General features: G+C 44.4%; 1 protein-coding gene and 1 long non-coding RNA gene across 2 annotated transcripts; one reads left to right on the forward strand and one right to left on the reverse strand.

The window, feature by feature from the left end:
* On the reverse strand, positions 1–26,270 carry LOC309351822 (solute carrier organic anion transporter family member 1B3-like). The gene is made up of 15 exons (XM_081879859.1): positions 26,138–26,270; positions 22,814–22,976; positions 19,715–19,856; positions 18,247–18,379; positions 16,583–16,689; positions 13,685–13,831; positions 12,159–12,257; positions 10,228–10,461; positions 9,096–9,260; positions 8,033–8,228; positions 5,708–5,870; positions 4,810–4,994; positions 2,889–2,953; positions 1,974–2,091; positions 1–319 (listed from the first exon to the last, which is right to left on the reverse strand). The coding sequence occupies exons 2-15, from the start codon at positions 22,943–22,945 to the stop codon at positions 106–108; spliced, it is 2,100 nt and encodes a 699-aa protein (XP_081735985.1). The 5' UTR covers positions 22,946–22,976; positions 26,138–26,270; the 3' UTR covers positions 1–105.
* On the forward strand, positions 25,170–27,454 carry LOC309352065. Its single transcript, XR_014161079.1, has 2 exons — positions 25,170–25,423; positions 27,338–27,454. It is a non-coding gene; the product is annotated as an uncharacterized lncRNA (long non-coding RNA).
* The last annotated feature ends 417 nt before the right edge of the window (positions 27,455–27,871 follow it).

Raw genomic sequence — 27,871 nt, forward strand, 5'->3', positions numbered from 1 at the left:
TTAAATAATTCACTGCTGTGTTGGACAATTTAATCTTTGATATAGTCAAGGTGCCCCCCCTCCAATGGTCTGTGCATGGTTGCCTAAGTACAGTGTTCATTTGCGCTATATGCAGGTGTCCATTTCTGCATCTGAAAGGCCTGCTGTATGTTCGGCGCCTTTAAGCTTTGTTTCCCCATTCAGAGCATCTTCTTTCCTCCTGGTTTCGGGGGAATCAGCCTGTTTTGCTCCAAAATGTTTCTTCACGAACAAGAAGAAGACTATGCCCAGCAGATAGGATGGAGCTCTTAAGACAAATATTAGACCGAAGAAATAATGTCTGCATAAGAGAAGGAATTGTGTTTATATTTGACTTTTTCATTCCTGCTTTTTAAATCTATCTATATATCACAAACACAAAAAAATCCTAAGAGCAGCTTACGGTGTAAATTGCAGCACAACATAATAATTTGAAATTGAAGTGTGATAATGTGCAGAATATTTAGCAGAAAGCAAAACAGATAGTAGCAGCCACAAGGTTCAATTGCTAAACAAAACAAAAGATCACTGGAATAAATTAATCTTGATTAGGGGGTGAACCCAGTGTTCCTCCAAATATTGCAGCCTCATTAAAGCAGCAAAGTGGGGAAAACTTTGCTAATTTTGAGAAAATGCACATTCAGATTCATCTGCCAAGCCCACTATTCAAATCAGCCTATCCATGGCAGTCGGGGGGTGGGGTGCAGCTTGGGGAGCATACCTGAGGGACAGAGTCTTCCCTCAGGTCCGCTTCCCAGGCATAAATTAGCTTGCTGAGGCAGCCCTCAGCAGTGCAGTCCGCCAGGAGCAAGTCTCTGTCCATAGAGCCGGAAGCGGGTGGCTAACGGGCCATAGAGCTTCCTCAACGCCTAGGGTCAGACCATCAGTGTAAACTTGTGTTTTGCCATGACCCCTTCTCTTCCCCCTCCCCCCCGCCCCAAGCAGACCCTGTCATACTCCATACACCCACTAAGAGGCTGAGAGGGCTACACGTCCAATACCTATGCCTACCTACCTCTTTCTGCCCACCTAGCAGTTCGAAAGCATGTCAAGTAGATAAATAGGTACTGCTCCGTCAGGAAGGTAAATGGCATTTCCATGCACTGCTCTGGTTCGCCAGAAGCGGTTTAGTCATGCTGGCCACATGACCCGGAAGCTGTACACTGGCTCCCTCGGCCAGTAAAGCGAGTTGAGTGCCGCAACCCCAGAGTCGGCCACTACTGGACCTAATGGTCAGGGGTCCCTTTACCTTTACCTTACCTATTTCTTTAACCAATAAAGTTGGGGCCTTTTAATCCCAGACAGTTGGGGTGTCCCTTTATTCATATACCCTAGTTGGGCACACTCGGTGGCGATGGGGACTCTGCGGCTGGGCATGCAACTGGTTCAGAAACTACGGCCAGTACAGAATGCAGTGACTAAACAGCGTGTGTCATCTTTCCTAAGACATCTGCCCTGGCTGTCCATATGCTACCAGGCCAGGTTAAGCGATTCCTCCTCCAGAACCGGAGGGGGAGATAAGAACATAGAAAGCTGCCTTATACTGAGACAGACCATTGATTACACTGCCTGGCAGTGACTCTTCAGGATTTCAGACAGACATCTCTCCTAGTCCTGCCTAGGGGTGCCCAGAATTGAACCTGAGACCTTCTGCATGAGACCTTTCAATTCTATGATTCTATGGTTGCACCCCAAAGCTCTAGTGCATTAATCAACGTAATTTAGCCAACGATAACTTGAAGCCCTGTTGTTCTCTTAACAAATTGCCCAAGAGAGATGGATCCTGGCGCCAGGCATTAAAATTAATTGACAGAGAGACGGCTAGGCTCAGAGGACTCCACCTGGATGGCTGCCAGGCAGGAAGTCATCTAGATTGAGCCCAGCCATTGCATTAAGTTAATGAGACAGCTGCCCTTGAGATGACAGAGAAGCTGTGGGATTCCAGTAGAGCTCACCTGTACACTGTCGCATCATAAAGCATGCAAGCTCCTCGCTTGCCACAGCTGCTGCTTGCCCACTTCAAGCAAGCCCTGTCTATCACTGCCCCAAAATAAACAGGGGCTGGAATTCCAGCTGAAAAACATCAAGCACTAAATATAGGTTGTCATCTAAAGCACATTTTTAGACAATATTATTGGGTAGAGTGATAGTAGAGACAGGGTGTTTGTATGTGTGTAAGTCTTAGAAGCCCAGTAACACAAAATACTAAGCAGATCGTTGCAATAATGTATGGCCTCCCTTGCTCAGGTCATTTTCTTTCCAGCAGTGGTCAACCAGTTGCCTTTAGCAGGGAACTGATGGTCCTTATCGGCTTATACATCCACGGTTCTGAGACAGACACCCCCCTCCCAACCCCCACTTCTGAGCATGCAGGTTTCATAAGCCACTTGGGGGATTGCTCAACCGAATCATCTTAACAGATAACAGCAAACATTCTTCAGGTATGGAGCAAAACTGGCAACAGCCACAAACAAAGGGAGTGATCTCAGTTAGATAGGGGAAACCCCAACATTTGCAAAAGTACAAAAGTTTTGGGGGGTGGGGAGAAGACCAAAATCAGCCTGATGAGGAGCAATCTCAGTGGCATGCACAGACTGTGCACACATATACCTCCCTCTCCTACCCTTCCCTCACCCCCCATACATCTCTTTCACAGAGAGACCAATCCAAATCTTCTTTACATCGGACTGGGTCCTTCTGCCCAACCCAGCTGGCCTACATCAGAGTAATGTCAGTGTCGCTCCAACAGAAGCCTGCCCCCCCCCCATACTGCTTGCTCACTTGCCTGTGTGAGTGTGAGTGTGTGAAGAACTGGGGCGGGGGGGTGTCCAGTGATATTCAAAAATGACCAGAATGGTGATGTTTCTTACCTAAAGCTCTCATAACAAGCGTATAGAGTCCAACTGCAAGTGACTTCAATTCTGGATCTACGCACCTAAAGGATGGAAGAAATCAGCGTTGGTGGAAAATATGCTTCTATACATTCCTGCAAGTCTCTATAAATTATCTGTGATGTTACTAACACAGTGAGCAATCCATTGGTAGTGCTTTGGCTGTATTATCATCTAGTATTATTTGCTTTCCACCTAAGCATCTCAATGTTATGTGCAGTAAACTGACAGCAGATTCCTCCCTTCCTAGCATTTAAGCAGCAATTGTGGGGGGAAGCTCACTGGAAGCGAGCATAATTTGCATTCTGATGGTCCCAGATTCAATTGTGAGCCTCTCCAATGCAACGCAAGGGTCAGCAAGACCTTCAATCAGCATGGATAATCAGTGTGGATAATTCTGAGCTGATGGACCAATACCCTGACTCAGAATAAGAGAGCTTCTAATGTTCCCTCCAATCTAATCGACATAGTCATTGCAGAGCATGATGGGATGTTGGAAAAGTGTGACAAAAGTGAGCCTAGTGCAAAAGGTGAGTTCAGGAGTTTGCCCGATTCAGCAAACCTTATGACCATGGAGGAAGGGCAGCTGTGTGAACTCAAGCCTTGCCTCCAGTGAATTTAGACAGCTCCGAAAGGCTGGGATTTGGGGTAAAGAAAGAGGAATTGCAGTGTATTATTGGTACGACTCCCTCTAATACTGAACTCGGGTTGTGAATGCCAATAGAAATGGGGTCCTGATGGAAGACTGGGCCACTGTGAAAGAAGAGGGGGGAATCTCAGGATTTGGAAAAAGTATAATTTACCACCCTGGCCTCCTTTGGGACGCAGGGCAGGATAGAAACTGAATAATTAAACAAATAGGTTCTTTTCTCTTTTTTTAAGTACCGTATTTTTCGCTCCATAAGACACACTTTTTTCTTCCTAAAAAGTAAGGCGAAATGTCTGTGCATTTTATGGAGCAAATGCATGGTCCCTGGAGCCGAATTGCCCGGGGGCAAAAAGCAGATCATGCTTTTTTTAAAAAAAGAGGGAAGTGGGTGTTGAAACAAAGCCGCTGATCGGCAAGTGATCGGGAGGTAGTTAAGGGACGCTAGCAATAAAGGAGACTGCCTGGGAGGGGGGAGGTAAAGACAGCGAACTTGCAAGGAGAGGAGACAGGAAGACTAAAGCAATGAGGAGAGAAATTAGAAGAAAAGGAGGCGCAAAAAAACTGCTCCAGGTAAGGTAAAGACACTAAGGCAAACAAGAGGGAAGGAAGTGTTGAAAGGAAGCAGCTGATTGGTAAGCGATCGGGAGGGAGATAAGGGACAGCAGAGATAAAGGAGGCTGCCTGGGAGCGGGGAGGTAAAAGCCCATTGATCTTCAGGATTTTTACATTGGGTCACCCCAAATTCACCATCAGATCACATAGCATGTCCATGGCTACAGCCTGCACCAAAAAAATCATGCATCCACTGTTGCGTGGGGCCGCAATGGTGCTAAAACGTGGTTACAAAGCACGGATCCACATGGATCCTCAGGATTTTTGCATTGGGTCACCCCAAATTCACCATCAAATCACATGTCTGTGGCAACAGCATGAACCACAAAAATCATACATCCACTGTTTTGTTCTGAATATTTTTTTTCTTGTTTTCCTCCTCTAAAAACTAGGTGCATCTTATGGTCAGGTGTGTCTTATGGAGCGAAAAATACAGTACATAAGTAGGCAACAATTGAGAAATTAGCATGCTCAGTTGCCACAGAATACTAAGGGTCTCTTGCCGGGGGGTTGGAAATCTGCAGCAGAGGGCAATGGAATTACGGTATTTGTTTTCAGGGAACTTTTAATATGAAACAAGGACAGGAGCGGCTATTACCTGTATGGCCTTTCTTGTGGCAGGCACAACTTGTTACTTACCGAATCATGATCATGTAAAAAGGAGTCCCTCCCAGAGCATAGAAAAAGGAAGCCACTGTTTTGATCACTGCGTAATAAATAAAATTTCTTGAGCAACTGTCAGTCCTTGGACATTCTCCCAAAACTGCCGAGGAATTCCTCAGCCCAGAATCCCCTTTTTCAATGCAGCTACAATTCTGAAAAACCTGAAAAGAAGGTTAAAAGTTTTTTGGGCATAAGGTAAATAAATGAATGGAAGCTAAATCCTGGACTCCATATGCCTATCTATTCTGCCTTTGCCCACCTTTTTTGAAAGAAAAAGAAGTAGTGGACACCAGAAATTCCTTTAAAGAGTTCATTTCTCTTCCCCCAATCCCCTTTCAAGGTAAAAGGCAGCACTGCCTCCGCCGAGACATAAAACACCAGTCCTGAAAGACCTACATTGGCTCCAATAACATTTCCAAGCACAATTCAAAGTGTTGGTGCTGACCTTTAAAGCCCTAAACAGCCTTGGTCCAGTATACCTGAAGGAGCATCTCTACCCCATTGTTCTGCCCGGACATTGAAGTCCGGCTCCGAGGGCCTTCTGGTGGTTCCCTCCCTGTGAGAAGTGAGGTTGCAGGGAACCAGGCAGAGGGCCTTCTCGGTGGTGGCGCCCGCCCTGCAGAATGCCCTCCCACCAGATGTCAAGGAAATAAACAACTATCTGACTTTTAAAAGACATCTGAAGGCAGCCCTGTTTAGGGAAGTTTTTAATGTTTGATGTTTTATCGTGTTTTTAATATTCTGTTGGGAGCCACCCAGAGTGTCTGGGGAAACCCAGCCCAAATGGTGGGGTATAAATTTATTATTATTATTATTATTACTATTATTACTATTATTATTATTATTATTATTTTCAGGAAAATAAAGATCTTACTGTGTCTTTCCTGGATCCTGTCACAGCTTTGCATCCAGCGAAACAGGGCGACACATACGTCATCCCGTCTTCTCCACAGACCGGATCCCACTGGTTTGTGGCACAGTTGCAATTCAGGTTACAGGCTGAAGATAAAGGAGTTGCGCCCCGTGCAACCGCTTGCCTTGTGGAATAAGCAGGGAGGTTTTCCTTTAGTTCATCCTAAGGCACATCTAGCACAGGGGTAACCAACAGGGTGCCCTCCAGATGCCCTACAGCATGGGACTAAATACTCAACTTCTAGTGATTTTGGTGAGAGAAGCGAGACAGCAGTAAATTACACCGAGCAAGTTGGTGTTAACTCTTTATTAGCAAAAACAGAATCTGCACAGGAGTGGCAGGCCTAATGAGCGCAGCAGCTCACCTCCAGCAGATATTGGCCCCATGAAGCAGTTGTACAGACTGAAGGTCCCCACCTCCCCACAGCTGCCTAAGTCCCCTGCTCTCCAGGGTTTTCCCCCAAGCAATCTGAGACTACACCTATGAGAAGTCAACTTCTTCTTGTCCCTTTTCATGCCTCTCTTGGTTCTGGGAGATAAGTGGGGAGGGCAGCTTGTCACAGCAGGAGTGGGAGACACCCGTGCCTCTTCACCAGCTGGACTCATCTTTGCTTCTTGGTTTCCCTCCTCTCCTGCTTTAGCTCCTGCCTCTGATTTTGGAATTCTCTCTGCCACTGACTCTCAGCTCACTAAACCCTGTTGCTTCTTCAGCTTCCAGACCCCCTTTCCCCAGTCTTCTCCCTCTGACCATTCTTTGTTGTCCCACCATCAATCACTTGAACCTTCTTCCCTCAGGAGCTCCTCAGCTGGTTCCTCCCACCATTTTTCTGTGTCCCTCCAGTCCATGACGCACAGGGAACAGCAAACAGCTCTCCTCCAGAGGATCTCACGGATCCTTAAGGTAACCTGGACCCACCCAGGTTGTGCAGAAATTTGTCTCTGAACATGAGAACGTTGAACCTGGCCTGGTAGCAGAGCTGGCATTACCCTTAGGCACACTGAGGTGAATGTCTTAGGAAGTGAGATTCCATTGAGATCCAGAGGTGGCAAACCCCACTGCTGTGTCTGCCCTGCCACCAAGCCCACCTGCTGCCTCTGCTGCCAGAAAAGCGAGGAGAGGACCAGGACCTCGGCTTCAGCAGGGGGAAGGAGGAGGTGGAGCCAGCAACTCCCCATTTTGCTTCAGGTGGCAAAATGTGTTGGGCCACCCCTGCCCAGTTGTCAATTTGCATTTCTAGGTACAGAAAGTATTGATCTGATGTGTAGAGATCTTTCCTATTCTAATTAATTCAAGAGGGTTCTGGAAGCTTCTCTGCGTAAAAGAAACAAGCAGAAGGTTCATGATGTTTGGGTTATTCCCTAGAGAAGCTGAGCACAGCTGGCTTAAACTGCTTTTGTTATCTCTTCAGTCAAGGTCATGCTGACTATAAAACTACGGCCAAAAGGAGCCTGCATTTTCACTTTCTCTTTCTGTCTCTTTTCCTTCTGGTGTGGTGTTCTGTACACAATATGCTTAGTGTTGTGGTTTAGTCTTATTATAACTTATTGTAAATTTAAGTTAAGTTTGCTGCAACTGGATTTCTTATGGACAGTGCCAATCCTGAATGTATTGGATTCGTGACCGTTATGCTCATTTGCCTTCAGTAGCAGTAAAGCTCTTCTGGATGAAATATGAACTGCCTCTGATCTATTTTTGGGAATCCCACATGGGGGAACCAGTGGAGATGTTTTAGCAGAGGTGCCACACGTAGTCTACTCCCACCAGCAGTCTAGCTGTTTCATTTCCCACCAGCTGGAGCTTCCAGGCCAGGCCTGAGGGCAACTCCACACAGAGCACATTGCAGAAGTCCCATTTCAAGGTTACCAAATGCTACAATGGCCACGTTGGACAGATATGATCATAGATGGCGTACCAGAGGAAGCTGGTAAAAGACACTCCTAGCTGCCAAGGTCATGTGGGCCTCCAATGGCAAAGACGGATCCAGGAATACAATGGTACCTCAGGTTAAGTATTCTGGAGGTCCGTTCTTAACCTGAAACTGTTCTTAACCTGAAGCACCACTTTAGCTAATGGGGCCTCCTGCTGCTGCCGCGCTGCCGGAGCTCGATTTCTGTTCTCATCCTGAAGCAAAGCTCTTAACCTGAAGCACAATTTCTGGGTTAGCGGAGTCTGTAACCTGAAGCGTATGTAACCTGAAGCGTCTGTAACCCGAGGTACCAATGTACCTCCAAAGCTACGTACCAATCTTTGCAACACACACACACACAGTGCATCTGTATCACATACCCATCATAAGATACTGTCAATCCAGCCACTGTGTGGTTCTCACAGCCCACTATTAAGTAGAATAGCGAAATGACAAATGCTAGAAATGACAGTACATATGCCATTTTGGTTGCGGCGACTATGCCAATTTTGTATTTTTTCATGATGAAGCCTCCTAGGAATATACCAAGGCAGACTGCTGGTATGGCTGTGACGGCTGGAATAAAAGACAAAGAAGGAAATAAGGATCATGTCCTATTCCCCCCCCCCCCCACATTGCAAATGACTTAACAGGGACAGCAAACGGGTGAGGAGACTGAAAGGATACCCTGGAAATGTTAAAAGGGGGAAAGGACCAACATTAAGAATACAGTATTGCTCCTCCTCTTTGTGGGAAATGGATTGCAGATTAAATCTGTAGATTTAGATCTTAACCTCCTATTAGACACATGTGGGAGAAATACAAAAGTAATCTGATCAGCTGAATTGGGAACAACAGAGAGTTGTGAAAAGGGGCTGGACTGCCTTCTTCCTACTTCTTCAGGTGGGCCATGAGGATTAGGCATTGTTCCAGAAGCAGCTTGGGGTACAAAGACTACGTGTTTCTTGGAGAGCATGCATACTGACTGGATAATCTGCAAATTGCCTGGAGAATGTACAAAACACATGTGAAATATGCACATTCCCCAATACCGACTGGCAATTATTGCTGCTGCTGCTATTGTTATTAATGAAATTTCATCTGAATACTTCATCCAAAAGTCAGTGGGTGGTTGACAACATAAAAATACAAAATGAGAACACAAAATGCATAATAAAAACAAGAACCAAAACAAACCAATCACCTCCTCCCACAAATCAAGGCATATTGGCTAGAGAATGTACAAAGATCACTCAAGATATGCACAGTGCCCAAAGCCTGTTGGAGGTTATGTATATTGACTGGGAAATGTACACAGCACCCTCTTCTAGGAAGAGTTTTGTGCACATTCATCATGAGGCCTGGTGAATGTGCACAATGGCCAGTTACTATGCACATTTACTGCTCAAGTCCCTTTCATTAATACACACACACAGGACTCACCTGTTACAAAGTTAGACCTGGACGCTGGCTGACCATACTGCTGCTCTATGTATTTCGGGCTGTATGTAAAGTAACCAATAAAGCTGCTGAACTGCAGCAACGATGAGCACAATAACATAAAGAACATTCGGTTGCCCAGTGTTCTCTTCAGGGACGTAAAGAACTCTGAAAGAGAGCGAGATGTGGTGCTTAGTGCAGGCCAGACCTGCACATTTTATGAATGATCTGCACATCATTTTATAAAACATCAAATTCAAAGAAATGAAAACATTTGGACCCATGAGAGTCACTACCCAGTCATGAACTGATATCCTAGTTTATTTGCTGCTGTTAATTGTATCTTTGAGCTGCGGCAGCAGCAAGTGGCAAAACTGCAGCTCACTAGCATTTTTTTCATTTTTTCTGGTTTTGCTTTTATTTGGTTTGTTTTTAATTGCATTGTATTATGGAAAAAAACCTGAATAAAAATTTATGGAAATAATAATAATAATAATAATAATAATAATAATAATAATAATAATTTCCCCTCTCATTTCTATTTCTCTCTAACATCCCTGCCTACCACTGCCCAACGGCCTTCCTTTGTTGCAGTGCTTCCCCTTCTCCATTCAACTGATCATCCATTCAGCCTGACACGACTGAATAGGTCAGGGGTCAGTAGACTTTTTCTGCAGGGGGCCCAGTCCACTGTCCCTCAGACCTTGTGGGGGGGGGTCAGACTATATTTGGGGGGGAATCCCCCACGACTCTCCCCTCCCTTCTCCACAGCACCGGACGAGCCCCAGTGGCTGCTTACCTGTGCCTTGCGAGCGGCAGGGGCTGGTGGCGGGACAATGAGCAGCGCGAAAGGGCTGGCTCCAGAGAGGGGCTGCTTAAAATGGCACTCAACAAAGCCCAACCCCCTTCCCCCTCTAGGCAGGGCAGGGAGAAGCCAGGAGGAGGGAGGGAGGAGGCGTCGCCATGGTGTGTGTGTGTGGGGGGGAATGGCACGGCCCGAATGATCAGAATCCCCACGCTGATCTACACGGTGATTCCTGGACCATCCAGAAGGCAAATGGACCGGATCCGGCCTCTGGGCCTTAGTTTGCCGACCCATGGAATAGGTCCTGGGCCGCCAGGGCAGATCTTTCACCTTTCAGTTTTGAGAAGCGAGCTCCTCGTTGACTTTCAGCCTTCTGTATATGGCTTTCATCAGCATGACTTTCCAGTTTTTTCTTTTCAGGATCGCTCGCTCCTTCTTTGTCCAGGCTTTTAGGCAGGAAGCAGAAAGGGATGCCGGAAATCAGATTGAAGACGCCAGCAATCAAAAAGCCCAGCCACCACGCGCCAACCCAGCGGGAATCAGTCGGAGTTATCGTTACCGTATCTAGAGAAGGAGACAGGTCAAAGTCCATCTGTGCATCAACTATCCATGGTAAGAAACGATAAGGGAGAAAGCACTTTCCCAAAAAACCCCAGAGTCCTTTCTGTTGGGGATAATTCAGACTGAAATTCCCAGGTGTCAAAAAGGGTTATTAATGTATGCCACTACTGCGGCCCGTGTTTTGTTAGCCCCAAAATGGAAAATGAACAAGGTCCCAACCAAAGAAGAATGGTGACTTAAGTTGACAGAATATGTGCAGCTTGCAGACTTAACATATAGAATGAGAGAACAAGAAGAACATATGTTTAGAGAAGATTGGGGAACACTCATTGAATATATGGGAAATAACTGTGTACAAACGCTGGCAGCAGTGTCAGATTTACGTATAAGTTAAACAAGCTATAGCTTAGGGCCTCACTCGCTTGGGCCCCCCCAAAAAATTTAAAAGAAAAAAACTGGATGTACATCTCCAAAATATAAGATAAAAAACAAATAAAATAAAATCTACATACAGCAACAGTGTTTTGTGTTGTGTAGGCTCCTATGATGTAAGTAATGGCCCCTGCCTGCTAGCCTGCTCCCTAAAATATCACATATTTTGTTATGTGCAAATGGCTTTAGATACCTATTAGGTCCATAAATTACCATATAGCATATATTCAACACAAAAAAACAGCGACAATTTGTTGTTGACAAAGGACAGGTGGACTGTTATTACAACAGGAAGCCCGGTACATTCATTTACTTAAGACCATGGCCCCTATGGGTCTGAATAGTTATCAGAATTATACATCATTTCTTTAAGACCTTTAAATCAAACTGCAGCTGTCCTCTGAACTTTAGAACTCTATACCTTTAAGAAGATCTAGGGGGATCCCATTTACACCTTTAAGTGCATATAAAAGGTAATAGGCTCACTTCTAAAATGCAAACACACAGAAAAGCACAAAATACATGTTGATCTACCCATACTTAGGTGAGGAATCCTATGATTATATGCTGCCCTAGAGTTTTTAATTTGATTCAACACATGTAATTATTAATATTCATTATTTTCAGTTGTTATCTCTGAGAAATGTAGAAAATAACAGGATATATTTATACGAATTCTTCAAACTTACACGACCCCTTAAAAATTAGGTAAGGAACCAAATGTTGTATAATACTGTTTTATAATTTATGACTGTTTTATAATTTATGATAATTTAGAATTTAAATATATTCTCATGTAATATTTGATACTTCCAGCTGATGAAGGTGAATACATCAAAGCAGGGCCCTGTCCTGGTTTCTGATCCATAATTGACTTCTGACTTCTTCTCAATGATTGAAACTAAGACCTTCACGTTGAATCTGACTATGCACTAACATGAACTTATCTCTACTCATAAACTCTTATCTTTCATTCTGTAACGAATTATTGTGTTATACGTATCCTTATGAGTTTGAGTTTGTAATCTCTGTTTGAGCTTGTAATCTCCCACTACTGAAACTTATATTGGCCTGAGTTCTTGGTGTGCTTTTTTCTTGGTATATTTAATAACCAGAACTCCGAATCTTTCCAAAGCATCCCACTTGGGCTTGGGAGCTATCCAAATGTGAAGGCTGCAGAGCTCACAGCTCCATATGATTCAAAGCTGTAAGTCAAGCTATGGTGCATGCCACATGTTACAATCACCAATCTTCAGCTTGCAACTCACCTAGATCCACGAAGCCAATGTCAACATAAAGTCTGGCTAACAGAGATCCCAAAAGGAAACCAGCCATTGGGCCAATCATTCCTATTGTGTGCAAACAGCCTGCAGTTATAAAGAAAATATTATCAGTATATTCCAGTGCACACAAGCTTCAGAGCAGGTTGGGACTGCAGAGCAGGATGGGATATCCTATATTTCATGCCCTTTGAAAGACCACTCTTCACAGATGAAAAGGTAGCACAGCCCTAGTGTTATGTACTGAGTTCAATAGGATTCAGAATGCAGCAGTCTGATTGGTCCTAGAACAATAGGATTCAGAATGCAGCAGTCTGATTGGTCCACAGGAGCCACCCAATCCAGCTACAGGTGGAAGTGAATCTGCAACCAGTTTGGCCTACAGGTGAATCCCGGAACTAGCCAATCATGTGGGGCCCATTGTGTAAATAATGTATATAAAGCAGACATTCTGGGGGAACTTCTATTCCTCCTCACCACTATGAGCTGAATAAAGAGCATGAAATCCACTCTCGACTCTGAGTATATTTCACCTAGTTTAAAGAATCACGTTATGAATAATTGGGATCAAGCTTGCATTTCCGAACACACATTTAACACTGCAATTCTACACATGTCTGCTAATAAGTAAAGTCCATAGACTTCAATGTTGTTTACTCTCAGGTAAGTGGTTACAGGGTTGCAGCCTTATCAACATACATACATTGATAGTGTCCTTCAGCAGGTGTCATAATGCAAGGGCGAACTCTGTCAGAACTGGTGAATCTTAAAGAGATTCACAAACGTTTTCCTGAGTAATAAAGCATTGCGATACTGTTTTTATGACTTTTTACCTCATTTGGTTCCAAAGCTTGAGAATTTTTTGAAGAAATTGTACACTTCTCAAGTCAAAGCAGATTTTTTTTAAAAAATCAAATTGTGAATGAGTCAAAATATAATGACAGAAAGTTCAAATTTAGACAACATGAATGCAAAATGCTTCTAACTCTGCTGATGACTGAAGCCAGATTTTACTATAAAGAAGCTTTTTGACATGCTATACAACTCAGGAGCAGGTGCAAAATCTGAGTGCTGCAGCTTGAAAAATCTGCCTTTGTTTTTATCAGGCACTACTTAGTACATGGGACGCAGGTGGTGCTATGGTCTAAACTACTGAGCCTCTTGGGCTTGCCAATCAGAAGGTCGGTGGTTCGGATCCCCATGACAGGGTGAGCTCCCGTTGCTCGGTCCCAGCTCCTGCCAACCTAGCAGTTCAAAAGCACATCAATGTGCAAGTAGATAAATAGGTACCGCTCTTATGGGAAGGTAAACGGCATTTCCGTGCGCAGCTCTGATTCGCCAGAATCAGCTTAGTCATGCTGGCCACATGACCCAGAAGCTGTACGCCGGCTCCCTCGGCTAGTAAAGCGAGATGAGCGCTGCAACCCCAGAGTCGTCCGCGACTGGACCTAGTGGTCAGGGGTCCCTTTACCTTTATTTAGTACTAGAGATGAGATTTTCCTATGAGACGTTACCAATATAAAAAGGAGCGTCTTCTTCTCTCGAGAAATCATCCAGGTACGATATGCCCAGTGGAGTTATTGGTGTTTCACCTATTCCACGTAGTAGATTCCCCATCAAGACATAAATCCACGCATAAGATACAACTTCTTTTGCACAGCCTGCAAATAACAGCAGTTATAGCAGGAGTACGTAGTCATGCCTTTTGCACAGAAACACATATCCTCCCAAGCAATCCCAAACAGGAGATGTTCACCAAGGATGTTCTGGTGGTGGGATGTCCAATTCCTATGCTCCCGGTGTAGTAAAGTTAGTACTCCCCTAGTAGCTATTCTTTGGTCAAGTGGAGAGTGAGGCTTTGTGGGAAACCAGTAAGGAATATGAGAGCTGTCCTGTTGCTTTAATTTGTGGGCCCGCTGGCTCCAAGGGCGTGAGAGGACTTCTATGGGAAAGGAATTGTTGGGCTAATTTGAAGGTTAAACACCTGTGTTCGAAGCTGTGACCATACCCTTTGAAATGCTATCTATCCTTGATTGCCTGAGAATGTACATCTGCCTAAGTTCTACCATGGGAAGGGAGGAAACCCCTTGATCTGGGTTCTGAAGGCTTAATTGGGTTTTGCAGGTTTAATTGGCTCAGCTGCCACAAGTTAGAATTATTAGCCCACAAGCTAGTCATCAAATGTAATCAAAGGGTTCTGATTGGGTTTGGGGGTTTCTAAGTCCACGTGTAAATTATGGATAAAAGATCTTGTAACTGGGTTTGAGAGCGCGCTCTGCATTTTCACAAGGAATCGCCCGGCTGCTGATGTCCACCAAGCAGACGTCTTTTCGTTTTTTTGTGCTTTTGCCTTGAAGATTTTCTGAGACCTTTGGATGTGGATTTCTGAAAGACTCTAACTATCCTAGCTTTGCCTTTGAGTATAGAAGTGAGTATATAGCTAGCTATAATTTACAACGTTTTTATTTTTCTGTTCTTGTAATGTACCAAATGATGTGCCTGCTTATTAGCATGTTTTTTATGTTTTTAAAATAAATCTTAAGAAAGACATATTCTTGTGTTGTGTGTGCCTATCCGGGGGAATGGCTAATTCCAGCGTCTAGACTTCTTGGTTGTGCTGTATCAAAGGATTTCTGCCTGCAAGCTCGTGAAAACAGCTTGCAGTTTGGGGGTTAGCCGGTAACAAAGGAGCACAGCTGGCTCCCTTGAGCTGTGGCTTCTGGTAACCCTGGGTTGAGGGAGTGGTGGCAGCCCCACCGGTTCTATTTTGTCCTGTTTCTGGAAAAGTAAACGGGCTTGCCAGCCTTGCTCCAGAAACCTGTTCTGGCTGGAGAAGCAAAGACAGGTGAGGGAGGGGCAAGTGGCTGGGCGCCCGGTTACTACACCCGGGGTAGTGGCGCCCGCCCTGTGGAATGCCCTCCCATCAGATGGCAAAGAAATAAACAACCATCTGACATTCAGAAGACATCTGAAGGCAGCCCTGCTTAGGGAAGTTTTTGATGACTGATGTTTTAATGTATTTTTAATCTTTTGTTGGAAGCCACCCAGAGTGACTGGGGAAACCCAGCCAGATGGGCAGGGTATAAATAATAAATTATTATTATTATAATAATCTCTTCTCCACACTGTGGTCTAGGGATCAGAAGCTCATTTTGCCTGACAAAATGAGCTCCATAATACATTTGACATTAATAACGATAATGATAATCTACCTTTTGCCACCCACTGAGTGGCAAACACATAAATGACAGAACAATGAAAACATCTAAAAAATAATGCAGACTAGGAAATCTCTGTTTAAAAGGTTTGTTGCAGAAGGAAGGTTTTCAGTAGGCACCAAAAAGACAAGAGAGATAGTGTCCGTCTAATTCTGACAGGAGGGAATTGCAAAGGAAAAGTGCCACAGTACTGAAGCTGTGTGGAGTAGACTTCCTGGTATCTGCAGGATGCCCTCAGCTCCAGAGCACAGCGATTAACAGGGCGCATAAGGATAGAAATGATATTTCAGCCACCCTGGTCCCAAGCTGTAGATGTAAAACCAGCACATTGAACTCAGCTAATTGGAAGCCAATGCAATTCTTTCAGCAGCAGCATAACATTGTGGAAATGTCCTGTCCCAGTGAGCCACCATATTTCACACCATCAGTAGCTGTAAGCACTCCTCAATCACTGAGCACAGCAGTACATACATGTGCACCTGTTATGGATGAGGGATGAGGAACCTGGTGTTTGCAAATGCCAAAAGAAATACCCCAATCCACCCCCTTTCACGTGTCATTATCTGTGGTTCCATGCCCACATCCACTAGCGGTAGCCAATGATATGGACTTGGTGTGGAGTAAAATATAACATGGAATAAGTGACAGGATGGAGAATCGTAGAGGTGGGTCTAGAGCTCCCCCAAGCCATCCATTGGTTCCATTTTGCTTGCATAAGGATCAACGCTCAGAGCTCACAATATAGCAAGAATGGAAAACGCGTGACCCTCCAGATATTGTTGGACTACGACTCCCATGAACCCTGACCTTTGGCCATGATTTCTAGGGCTGATGGGTGTTGGAGTCCAACAAGATCCAGAGGGCAACATGTGGGCTACCTGTTGTACAGTCCAGCGCTTTACACTAGGCTTCTCCAAGTGTTCAAAAGAACAAGAGTGGGCAAATACTGAGTAGAGGCACCGGCTCTGCTCCTCAAATCTCTGCTCCTGCCTGTTCAACCCCTGATCTCCCCACATTGAATGGAAAGGTTGGAAGGCTACCAAATGCATTCAAGTGAGCACTATTAGAAGCTCCCCTGCCCAAACTTCATGCTCAATGCATGGATATTGGGATCAGGGCCAGCATATCTCTGCCCCCTCCCCAGCACTTCTGATGGGCTACTTACAAACTTCCATGGAGAAACCACAACCTTACCTGACACAGACATCCCTGGTGATTCTGGGACTGTTTGGTTCAGTAAGCAAGGAGAGAGGTTGGATGTCGAGTTCTCAGACCCTCGTGATAATGTCTCGTATTTATAACTGAAAAGAAAGGTAAACCAGAGGTTCATCCCACAGTTCCTTTGTAGGCACAGGTCCACACTTTAAGGTTCTGTGACAAAATGAGCTACCCGCTTTCTCCAAGAAAACACACTCTTTAATGCTGAATCAGAGCAAATGGCAATTTGGGATTTCCACAGATCGTTGAGCGGGTTTTCATGGAGGAAACACTCCCCCCCCCCAAAAAAAAGGTGTTTGGATGAGGAGTGTTAAAACAAGAACCTGTGCCTAGAAGTGTGGTACAAAAGCAAGTTTGGATAAGCCCCTAATCATATATACCTGAAGGAGCGTCTCCACCCCCATCGTTCTGCCTGGACACTGAGGTCCAGCACCAAGGGCCTTCTGGCAGTTCCCTCACTGCGAGAAGAGAGGTTACAGGGAACCAGACAGAGGGTCTTCTCGGTAGTGGCACCTGCCCTGTGGAATGCTCTCCCATCAGATGTCAAAGAAATAAACTATATGACATTTAGAAGACATCTGAAGGTAGCCCTGTTTAGGGAAGCTTTTAATATTCAATGCTGTATTGTTTTTAACACTCAATTGGGAGCCGCCCAGAGTGGCTGGGGAAACCCAGCCCAAATAGGTTGGGGTATAAACTATTATTATTATTATTATTATTATTATTATTATTATTATTATTATTATTATTTTATTGATGAAGAAAGATGCAGAGAGATGCCTTGGCACTGGAGAGTGGGAATAGCATGGTGACCATTTGCAATTATAGACAATGTAGATAAGGAGAAGTAAAGAATGGGGATTTCTTTCTAAATTTCAGAACTATTTAATGCATCGTTAAGAGTTGCTTAGTCAAAGTGGCTGGAAAGAAGTTTGGTAGCTCTAGCTGACATTGGCCATCTTGGAGATACAGCAAAAGCACTTATCCAAGACATAAGTGGGATTAATTTCTAAGCAGACACAGACAACATGGGAAGGATAACCAAAGAGGATTAGGATTGCAGTTTTATCCTAGCTCCAATCTGCTACATTTCATTATTGTTTCGGCAATGTTATTTTTACTGTATTTTGCGTTTTGATTGTTGTAAGCTGCCTTGACACATTTGTGTCTGTTAAATCGGAACCAGCGAAGGTGGTGAATGTCCTGTATCTCTACATGTAATTATATCCTTCTTATTTCACATTTCACTGAATTTTGCAATACAGCCTCAAGCTTCTTCTTTTTGGGAAAAAGTACAAAAATGCATATTTTAATATTAAAGGGTTTGTACCTAATGAAGTTCTTCTCAGGGTAAACCCGATAGAATTAATGGACCTAAATTAGGCATGGCCGTTCATTTCAATGTGTCTGTCCTGAGTTGAACCAGCATTGGATACAAACCAACATGTTTTGAAACGTTTATACTGGGATGAAACATGTCCCAATACATATTTGAAATTGTTATGAACCAGAAAGGGACATATATGTTCACCTCTACCGTTCATCTTTATATATGTTTCATTCTGCATCTCAAATAATGTCCTTCAGAGACAGCGGTGTGGCCAATCTAACAAACTAAATGTAAACATGCTTGTACTTACTATCCCATGAAAAAGTGAGGCATTGCTGTTAAGAAACTCCCAAGAGACATGATAAAACATCCCAGAGCAATCACCCTTGGCCGATGGAATTTTGCCCCAAAGTAACTCACGAAAGCAATCACCAGCAGATTCCCTGGAAAACAATGTAAATAATGATAGAGTATTTATTCGTTGCACTTGTTCTCAGAACCCGCTGGTGTTCTTTGGGGGGGGGGGCACTGCAAGGAAACAGGGATAGTAAAGTTATGGTAAAATTGGTTTCCCCACACAGTAGGTCAATGACTGGCAACCATTGTGGATGAGGCTGTTGCATCACATCCTACGGCGTGGATGCACTTCCAGATGTTCTGGGACAGCAACTCCCATTATCTCTGACCACTGGCCATGCTGCCTGGGGCTGCTGGGAGTTGTAGTCCAGGAACATGAGGAGGGACATGGGTTCCCTGCAAATGGTCACAAAGGGTCCTAATGACCACAGCAATTCTTCTTGGTGGGTCTTGCCCCATGAAACAGTTGCAGAGGCTGAAGGTCCCCACCTTTCTACAGCTGCCTAAATCTCCTCCTCCCTCAGGCCCTTCCCAAGCAATCTGAGACTCTGCCGGTATGCCTGTCTGAGCTCCTCCCTCTGCATGCCTCTTCTGGTCCTGGGAGACCAGAGGGGAGGGGAGCTTGACCCAGCAGGAGGGGGTGACACTCTGACTCTTCTTCACCAGCTGGACTCATCTCTGCCTCTTGGCCTCCCTCCTTTCCTTCTTCTGCCTCTGATTCTGGTTTTCTTTCTCCCACAGACTCTTCCCGCTCACTAAACACTGATATCTCTTCAGCTTCCAATGCCTCCTCTTCCTAGACCTCTCCCTCTTCTCCCTGTGACCACTCATCATTGTTCCACCATCAATCCCCAGGCTCTGAGCCTTCATCCTTTAGGGGTTCCCAAGCTGGTGCCTCCCACCATTTCTTTGTGTCCAGCCAATCATGAAGAAGAAGAAGAAGAAGAAGAGTTTGGATTTGATATCCCACCTTTCACTCCCCTTAAGGAGTCTCAAAGCGGCTAACATTCTCCTTTCCCTTCCTCCCCCACAACAAACACTCTGTGAGGTGAGTGGGGCTGAGAGACTTCAAAGAAGTGTGACTGGCCCAAGGTCACCCAGCAGCTGCATGTGGAGGAGCGGGGAAGTGAGCCCGGTTCACCAGATTATGAGTCAATCGCTCTTAACCACTACACCACACTGGCTCTCATGACAATGGGCCTTTGTTGTGAACCAGCAGGACTCTCTTTATGTCCCTATCATTCACGATCCTTTGAATCAACATCCACCAAGAATGAACCTTTCTCACCCAGAAGGTGTATATAGTGTTCTGAGGAAGAGCAAGGAATGGAAGATGGTGATCCATGTTATTCTCAGCTCACCTCTCCAAGGGCTTTCTCCCCTCCTGCTCCCCACTACATGGCTTCTCTCTGACTACTTACCCAGTTCAAAACTTCCATCCATGAAGCCAGCCGTGGAGGAAGAGATGCCGAACCTCCTTTCCATTTGGGTGAAGGAACTTTTCATCATAGCCCCAGAAAACACTTTGCTGAAGTAGGTGAATGCCAGGGCAGCAAGGAAGGCCTAATGAAAGACGGGAAAGGGGGTGGGACTGGGGAATGTCACATCATCAACGAGCTTTCTCCAGGATAATGGAAGCCATGCTTCCCTATTCTCTGAGAGATCAAAGTCCTTCTAGAAGTAACCCTTTGTCCTTCAGAAGAAAAAGTTTTATGTAGTCGATGGCTTATAGCCAATGTCAGTCCTACGCAGAGTAGACCCATTGAAATTAATGCATGTGACAAACTTGAGGTCATTCATTTCAATGGGTTATGTCTATCATCTCCAACAGCCTTGCTGTTAACACAAGAAAAAATACTCAAACAACTGAGAATCAATCTCTCTCTCCTGCTCATTAGCATAGCCCTGCCCTGAGTTCTATTTCTTGGTAATGGCACAGTGTGACAAAGAGATGGAAGTCAGAAACTCTTTATATGCAATCATTGATGGTGCATTTCAACTATGCAAGAATGCTACAACATTTGATTGGCTGTCACAAGACACATCCGATGTATTTTGCAAGCTAGTAATTCCCTCTCCCAGAGAGGCACAGACACTTATGCAAAACAGAAGCCAATATATGTTTTGAGCTGATTTCTCTCCATTGCCAGTTCAGGCGGGTAGTCTTGGGTTCAATGTTTATCCAAATAGTCTCCAGCTTTGTCAACACAGCCCTCTTGGTATTTCATCTGGTCCCAAAACAAACAAAGTCCTGATGCACTGGTTAAAAGTTAGAAGTGCTTGAATAACATAGTTACAAGTGAGTAAACAGCATGGATTGGGTTTTGAACTTTGGGGCGCTGTTGACTTCTCTGTGCAAAGGGAGAAGAGAGTTTGCAGTCAAAAGGTCATAGGCTTTTTTTTTCTCAGGCAGGTTTATTTTTTGGTTTATTGGGACAAAAAAATATCAGGAGACAAGCCGCCTTTCAGATGTTCCAAGAAAATTGTGATATGTTGAGATCCTTAGATTCCAGAGTAGTCTCTCAATATAAAGTCTTAAACAGGGGTGGGACAGGTCTTAAGCCACTACAATGACCCCTAGATTTGTTTCTCCTCCTCCCAGAAAGCATAAGGAACTAGGCAGAAGGGGCTCTGCTCCCGCAGCAGAGATATGAAGTAGTCCCTCAACTGTATTTTCCCAGGATCTGATAGGCTGTGTGTGACTTAAGTCATCTGCAAATGCTTCTTGAGCAGCTATCAAGCCATGCCCAAGAACAGTATTATGAAGAGCCATTTAGGAAGTTTAGTGGGTAGTCCTCCCTCTCAAATATTTCACACCACAAGTGAGGCTCAACAATATTTTTTGTTATTGTTCCTGGAATCACAGAATCGTAGAGCTGGAAGGGACCTCAAGGAATCTCAGTTAAAGAATCCACAACAGATGACCACCCAACTTCTGCTTAAAAACCTCCAAGGAAGGAGAGTCCACCACCTCTCATGGGAGTCCATTCCTCTGTTGAACAGCTTTTACTGTCACCCCTTTAGATATTTGAAGATAGATATCTCAGTCTCCTTTTTCCAAGGCTAAGCACACCCAACTGCTTCAACTGTTCCTCATAAGGCTTGGTTTCCAGACACTTGATCATCATGGTTGCCTTCCTCTGAACTTGTCAGTATCCTTCTTAAACAGTGGCACTCAGAACTGGACACAGTATTCCAGGTGTGGTCTGACCATGGCAGAACAGAGTGATTCTATCACTTCCCTTGATCTGGACGCTATACTTCTTTTGATACAAGCCTGGAACAGCATTAGCTTTTTTTCCTGCTTCCTCACACTGTTGCCACAGGCTAAGCTACTAAGACCCCCTAGATCCTTTTCACATATAGTGCTGGCAAGCCATGTGTTCCCCATCTTATATTTGTGCAACTGGTCCTTCCTACCTAAGTGCAGAACCTTAAATTTGTCCCTGTTGAAATTCATTTTGTTAGTTTGGGCCCAGTTCTCCAATCAGTTAAGGCCATCTTGTATTCCGATTCAGTCTTCTGTGGTGTTAGCTACCCCTCTCAGTTTGATGTCATCTGCAAATTCATTGGCCTCATCCTTATAGATCATATTGATCAGTTCTTTGCTGATTATCAGTATAACCCAGTCTTTCCCCCAATGTGATACCCTCCATATGTTTGTGACTCTGGCTTCCACCAGCCCCAGCTGGCATGGCCAATAATCATGGATGATGGGAGTTGTGGTCCCGAATGCTTGGAGGGACCCACATTAGGGTGAGGTTGTTGTAATGATGCTTTGGGGCACTGAGGGAAATGAAAACCGCACTCTTAGTCCCCAGGGAACCTCGTGAAAAAAATATTTATGGCGTGGCGGATAGAGCCTGCATCACGAGTGACTGGCAGTTGCTCAAGGCTGTCGTGTGCTGATGATGCAGTGTCTGGGAACTGCCTTGGCAGGGTGCACAGACCTAGCCTTGACATCTAACGATCCTTTGCGTTAATGATTCCCATGTGGTGATTCTGCATCTCACGCATAAAGCAACAAGATGTGCAACCAGGGTTATCTGGAGTTAGAACAGAGATGGGGAACAATGTACAAGACAACAACCATCATCGTCCCTAATTATTGGCCAAACTGGCTGCGACAGATGGGAGTTTGAACCCAACACCATGGGGAGGGCACCCTGGTGGCTTCCTTTGATGCCTATGTCCTGAAATTAACTCTACCCCCTTTCATGTTTTCAGGAGAACAAGAGAAGGCATAACGTGAATAGAGGAGTGGCTACGCAGGTACCAGCTTCACCCCCCCCCCAAATTTGAAAACACCTGGAGAGTCATTGACTCCTCATCTGTAGCTTAGTAACTCCCCAGGTCTATGAAACTGAAAAAGGCAGAACCCCAACCGTATCAGTGGTGGATTTCAAATGAAAACCATACACTTCCAAATGGAAGAGTCTTTTTTAAAAAAGACTGTTGCAAAGCAGAAAATTAGACTTTAAAAAAGAAAAGAAATAGTAATAGTAAGGAATTCACTGGACCTTCAGCCCTTTGCAGCACGAGGTTTTTGTCCTGTCTGTGAGTTCCTTGGGACCTTCATCCTCCTTAGACAGGTCTGCTGCTTTTGTTTCCACAACGACTCCATTCACATTTCCTGACTCAGCAACCTTCATGATTGCGATTTTTCAGTGATTTCCCCGTTTCCTGCAAAGAGAACATAAGACACACCACATTTTCCCTGTTCTTTTTATTTCACATGGAATGAAGTGGTGGTCTTCGAAACCATTCAGTCAGGAATTATTTGTAATTGTCTCATCCCAAGAGCTTTTCTTCATACTAATGCTGAATAACGTGAAAACTGGGAGGGGAAACACGTGTTGACTTGTGTTGTGAGCAACCAATTACTGGATGCTGTAGAGCAGTGAGGGAGAAAGTCTTGAACCAAGCATCTTGGCAGTTGGACTGTGGGGCCCTAGCACCACTGCAAGCTCAGCAAACTTTGCTTTCGGGGCCAGCCCTACCATTAGGCAAAGTTAGACCACTGTGCAAGGGAGTTGTTTCTGTTGAATCCTTAGCTGACCCTTAAACTCCCTGCCCTTGACTTTTGGTAGCCAAGATTTCATAGTACATGAATGCTTGCTTTTAACTTCCTAAAATAAAGTTGATGGAACCAAACCTACCCCATCATGTACAATCATAGTCCCTTCTTGCTGTGGATATAAGAACACCAAAAGAGCATCATCTAGTACTGTCCTTGTCTAGCCAACTAGATGCAAATCCAAAGCTCACAAGTAGGACATCAGCACAATAGACCTAAACTGTGATGGTTCCCTAGTGCTGGTTTTAAGATCTGATTATTATCTCAGCATCATGACTGAGATGATGCTCATAGAATCATATGGCTGTAGTGCTGGAAGGTATTCTGAGCATCATCTAGCCCAACTTCCTGCAATGCAGGAATCTCAGCTAGATCATACATGGCAGATGGCCTTCCAACCTCTGCTTAAGGAAGGAGAGTCCACCACCTCCCAAGGGAGACTGTTCCACTGCCAAACAGCTCTTACTGTCAGAAAGTTTCCCCAAATGTTTAGTCAGAATCTTCTTTCTTGTAACTTGAAGCCATTAGTTTGAGTCCTACCCTCCAGAGAAGGAGAAAACAAGCATGTTCCCTCTTCCATGTAACAGCCCTTCAGATATTTGAAGATGGCTATCCTATCCCCTTCTCAGTCTCTTCTTCTCCGAGCTAAACATACCCAACTCCCTCAACCATTCCTCATAAGGCTTGGTTTCCAGACCCTTGATCATCCTGGTTGCCCTCCTCTGCACACATTCCAGCTTGTCAACATCCTTCTTAAACTGTGGGGCCCAGAACGGGACACAGTACTACAGGTGGGGTCTGAACAACACAGATTAGAGTGGGACTTTTTGCCTAATCCCAAGGAGGAATGGGTGCATCGTGTCAATTTGAGTTTCTCATTTTTTCCCCAATCTTAAATTCAGATCTTCACATTTATTTTTATTTTAAAAAAATTATATACCGCTTGCTTGTAATTAAACCTCAAAACGGTTTACAGAAAAATAAAGCTAAATATTAAAGTGATCAATAAAAGACAGTCTAATGCACAATGTCAATAAAGGATTCCAAGCTGGATCAGGGACTGTCACATGGAAGCTGGAGCAAGCATGTTTTGTGCTGCTCTGGAGGGTAGGACCTAAGCCAATGGATTCAAGTTACAATGGTACCTCGGGTTACATATGCTTCAGGTTACAGACTCTGCTAACCCAGAAATAATACCTCGGGTTAAGAACTTTGTTTCAGGATGAGAACAGAAATCTTGTGGCGGCAGCAGCAGGAGACCCCATCAGCTAAAGTGGTGCTTCAGGTTAAGAACAGTTTCAGATTAAGAACGGACTCCAGAACGAATTAAGTACTTAACCCGAGGTACCACTATATAAGAAAGGAGATTTCAACGAAACATCAGGAAGGACTTTCTGACAGGGAGAGCTGTTTGACTATGGAACAGACTCCCTTGGTTGTTGCAGATTTTCCTTCACTGGAGGTTTTTAAGCAGAGGCCATGGATGCTTTAGTTAAGATTCCTGCATTGCTGGGTGTTGGACTATCTAGCATTGCTGGGTGTTGGACTATCTATCCTTCCAACTCTACGATTCTATGAGTCTATGATTCCAGAGCTCTTCAGAACTTTGCAGGCAACATTCTAGGTAGGCCTGGAACTTGCAGCAGTGAAGGCACACACTTGCTCTCTGTGTCAAAACCAAAGCTATGGGTAGTATTTATTGCTAGCCCTGCCGTCTTATGCTCAGGTTGTACATATTTGCAAATAAAGCTAGATTTCAAAAAGACACTACAGTGGTACCTCTGGTTATGAATTTAATTCATTCCAGAGGTCCGTTCTTAAGCTGAAACCATTTTTATCCTGAGGCGCGCTTTCGCTAATGGTCCTTCCCGCTGCATGCACCTCTGACACGCAACTTCCACTCGCATCCTGGGGCAAAGTTTGCAACCAGGAGCAACTACTTCTGGGTTAGCGGAGCTCATAACCCGAATCATGCGTAACCAGAAGCGTTCGTAACCAGAGGTACCACTGTATGGTGTTCAGTGACCTTCATCCCAAGGGACTCAAACCCAAGGTGAGTGTTGGCACCTGCGAAATCTCTCTACTCTTGGAGATTAGGGTGAGCATAACAACATTTCAGCCAGGAAAAGGCTTCCTATTTCATAGAATCATAGAATCATAGAGTTGGAAGAGACCACAAGGGCCATCGAGTCCAACCCCCTGCCAAGCAGGAAACACCATCAGAGCATTCCTGACATATGGTTGTCAAGCCTCTGCTTAAAGACCTCCAAAGAAGGAGACCCCACCACACTCCTTGGCAGCAAATTCCACTGTCGAACAGCTCTTACTGTCAGGAAGTTCTTCCTAATGTTTAGGTGGAATCTTCTTTCTTATAGTTTGGAACCATTGCTCCGTGTCCGCTTCTCTGGAGCAGCAGAAAACAGGGGGGCGGGGTATGGAATTGTTTGGGAAGGAAATTTGGGCATCTGTTCTTTAAGTTGGCAACCCACACTACTTTTTCATGGAGGTTGTTCACACATGGCATGCAGAAAGGCATCCAATGAGAAGCCATCACATGATGACACATCAAGTGTTGAACATGCATGGTGTGAATCAGCCTATTATCCTCTGTTGCTCTCTTGAACCAGAGGAACAAAAGAACACAGTCTTTCTTTATTCAGCAACATAGGTCACTTAAGTATTTTTTGAAGCCCACATGGCTTTGCCATTTTCCCAGAGAGAATCAGTGTACTTCATCATGCCCAATAGGAAGCAAAGCTTAGCCTACCTGCGTTGTGGATCCTTGTCAGCAGCAGCTATGGCATCATTCAATACAATACAGCATTTCCCCCTAAAACAAGGTGGTTCTGAGGTCCATATGGGAAATCATTAACTTTCCCGACTTCCTAAGCAAACAAAAACCAATTTGTGTTTAGGGTACACTTGTGTAATCCCAAGCCTTCTGCTCTCACTCTTGGAAATTCATGCATTTCTCTCTGGTATCAAAAGAAATGATTTAGGCAGAAAATGTTCTGAATGTGATCCTGGCGTATTTGCAACCTTGCTTTGAAAGCACCCTGTGGTTTGTTTGTAGACAGAAACACACATTGTTTCCTATGGCTAAATTCTTCCTTGCATCCAAGTGCATAAAAAGATGTATCCATCTAATCACTGAAAAAATAAATAAAGATGAGAGCATAATGTCCCATTTGCCTAAACAAGTGTTTAAACCAGCTACTCCAGAGTACTCCCCTATTGACTTTGGAAAATGGAAAGTCCTGTGTTTTTGCAGCAGTTCATAGCTTTTTAAAGTTTACAGTCCTGGCAGGTAATCTGTTGCATTTAGAGTGTTTTATTGAGTTTTATGCTTGGATTTCCTTTGCTTTATGTGGGAATGTGAGTGCTGATGTTTCTAGAGACAGAAGATAAAGAGGAATGGTATTTTAAGCAGGAGCAATGAAGGTGCAATGCCCACCAGACATCTATTTCTGGACTCTCCTCAGGCTCCTCCTCCTCTTCCTCAGCCACGCCCCCTCTCCTCAGGCCACACCCCCTCACCAGACCTGCACCAACCTTCAGAGTTTTTGTCTGTCTGGAATATGTCCTTGCACTCTGAAAATGCCTCTTGCTTTGCTGAATATAGCAACTGACACAAGATAATACCACCATCTGTAAACAAACAATAAGCGTCCATAAAAATGGGAAAAGTAGTTTCTTTCCCAAATAATACACAAGAGAAGACAGTATGTAAACGACTTAAAGCAGGGGTATATTTGTCCCCATCTGCATGTTTCCATCGGGAGGAGCATAGAAAGAGAACGATGTCGTTCAGTTAGTTAAACCTCCTAAGTTGTATATTATTTACTACAAAGCTCGATGACTAAGCTCTTTAGCAACGAAACTTCTGATTACTGGAAAGACATCCGAGCACTGAACCACTGGTATATCACAAGTGGACTATTAATTACTGTGTTTGCAATTGTTTAAGATAAGATCTGTTTTGGAAAGAGAAGAAATGAGCACTGAACCACTGATATATTAGAAGTGAGCTCTTTATTTACTGTGTTTGCTATTGTTTAAGATAACACCTATTTGGGAAAGAAACAACTTTTGCCATTTTTATGGGTGTTTATTGTTTGTTTACAGATAGCTGCTTTGGTGACATTATCTTGTGTCGATTGCAGTAGTTATTGTATCACCACCCTGTTCATTGCTTTATTGCTGGATGACAGAGGGCTGCTTCACTATAGAACTACCCTACTGTACAGAGGTAAAATCTGTATCTGTTGCTCCACCGACTTTTGCCACTGGGTGCACCCATCCCTGGTACGTAGTGCTTGGTTTGAAAAAAGTTCCCTACCTCCCCTATTAAATATTTTGCCCCAAATAACTATTTATTGGGAAAGTCCTGGTTTGGTCAGTCACAGTTCCTATTTGGGAGGGGAGAGGGAGTCATTTTGGAGCATAGCTGTCAAATGTCCCTTATTTGGCGGGACAGACCCTTATCCCAGGGCCATGTCCT

This window comes from Podarcis erhardii (assembly GCF_964252035.2).
Source record: "Podarcis erhardii genome assembly, chromosome: 10".
In the NCBI taxonomy this organism is placed as follows: Eukaryota; Metazoa; Chordata; class Lepidosauria; order Squamata; family Lacertidae; genus Podarcis; species Podarcis erhardii.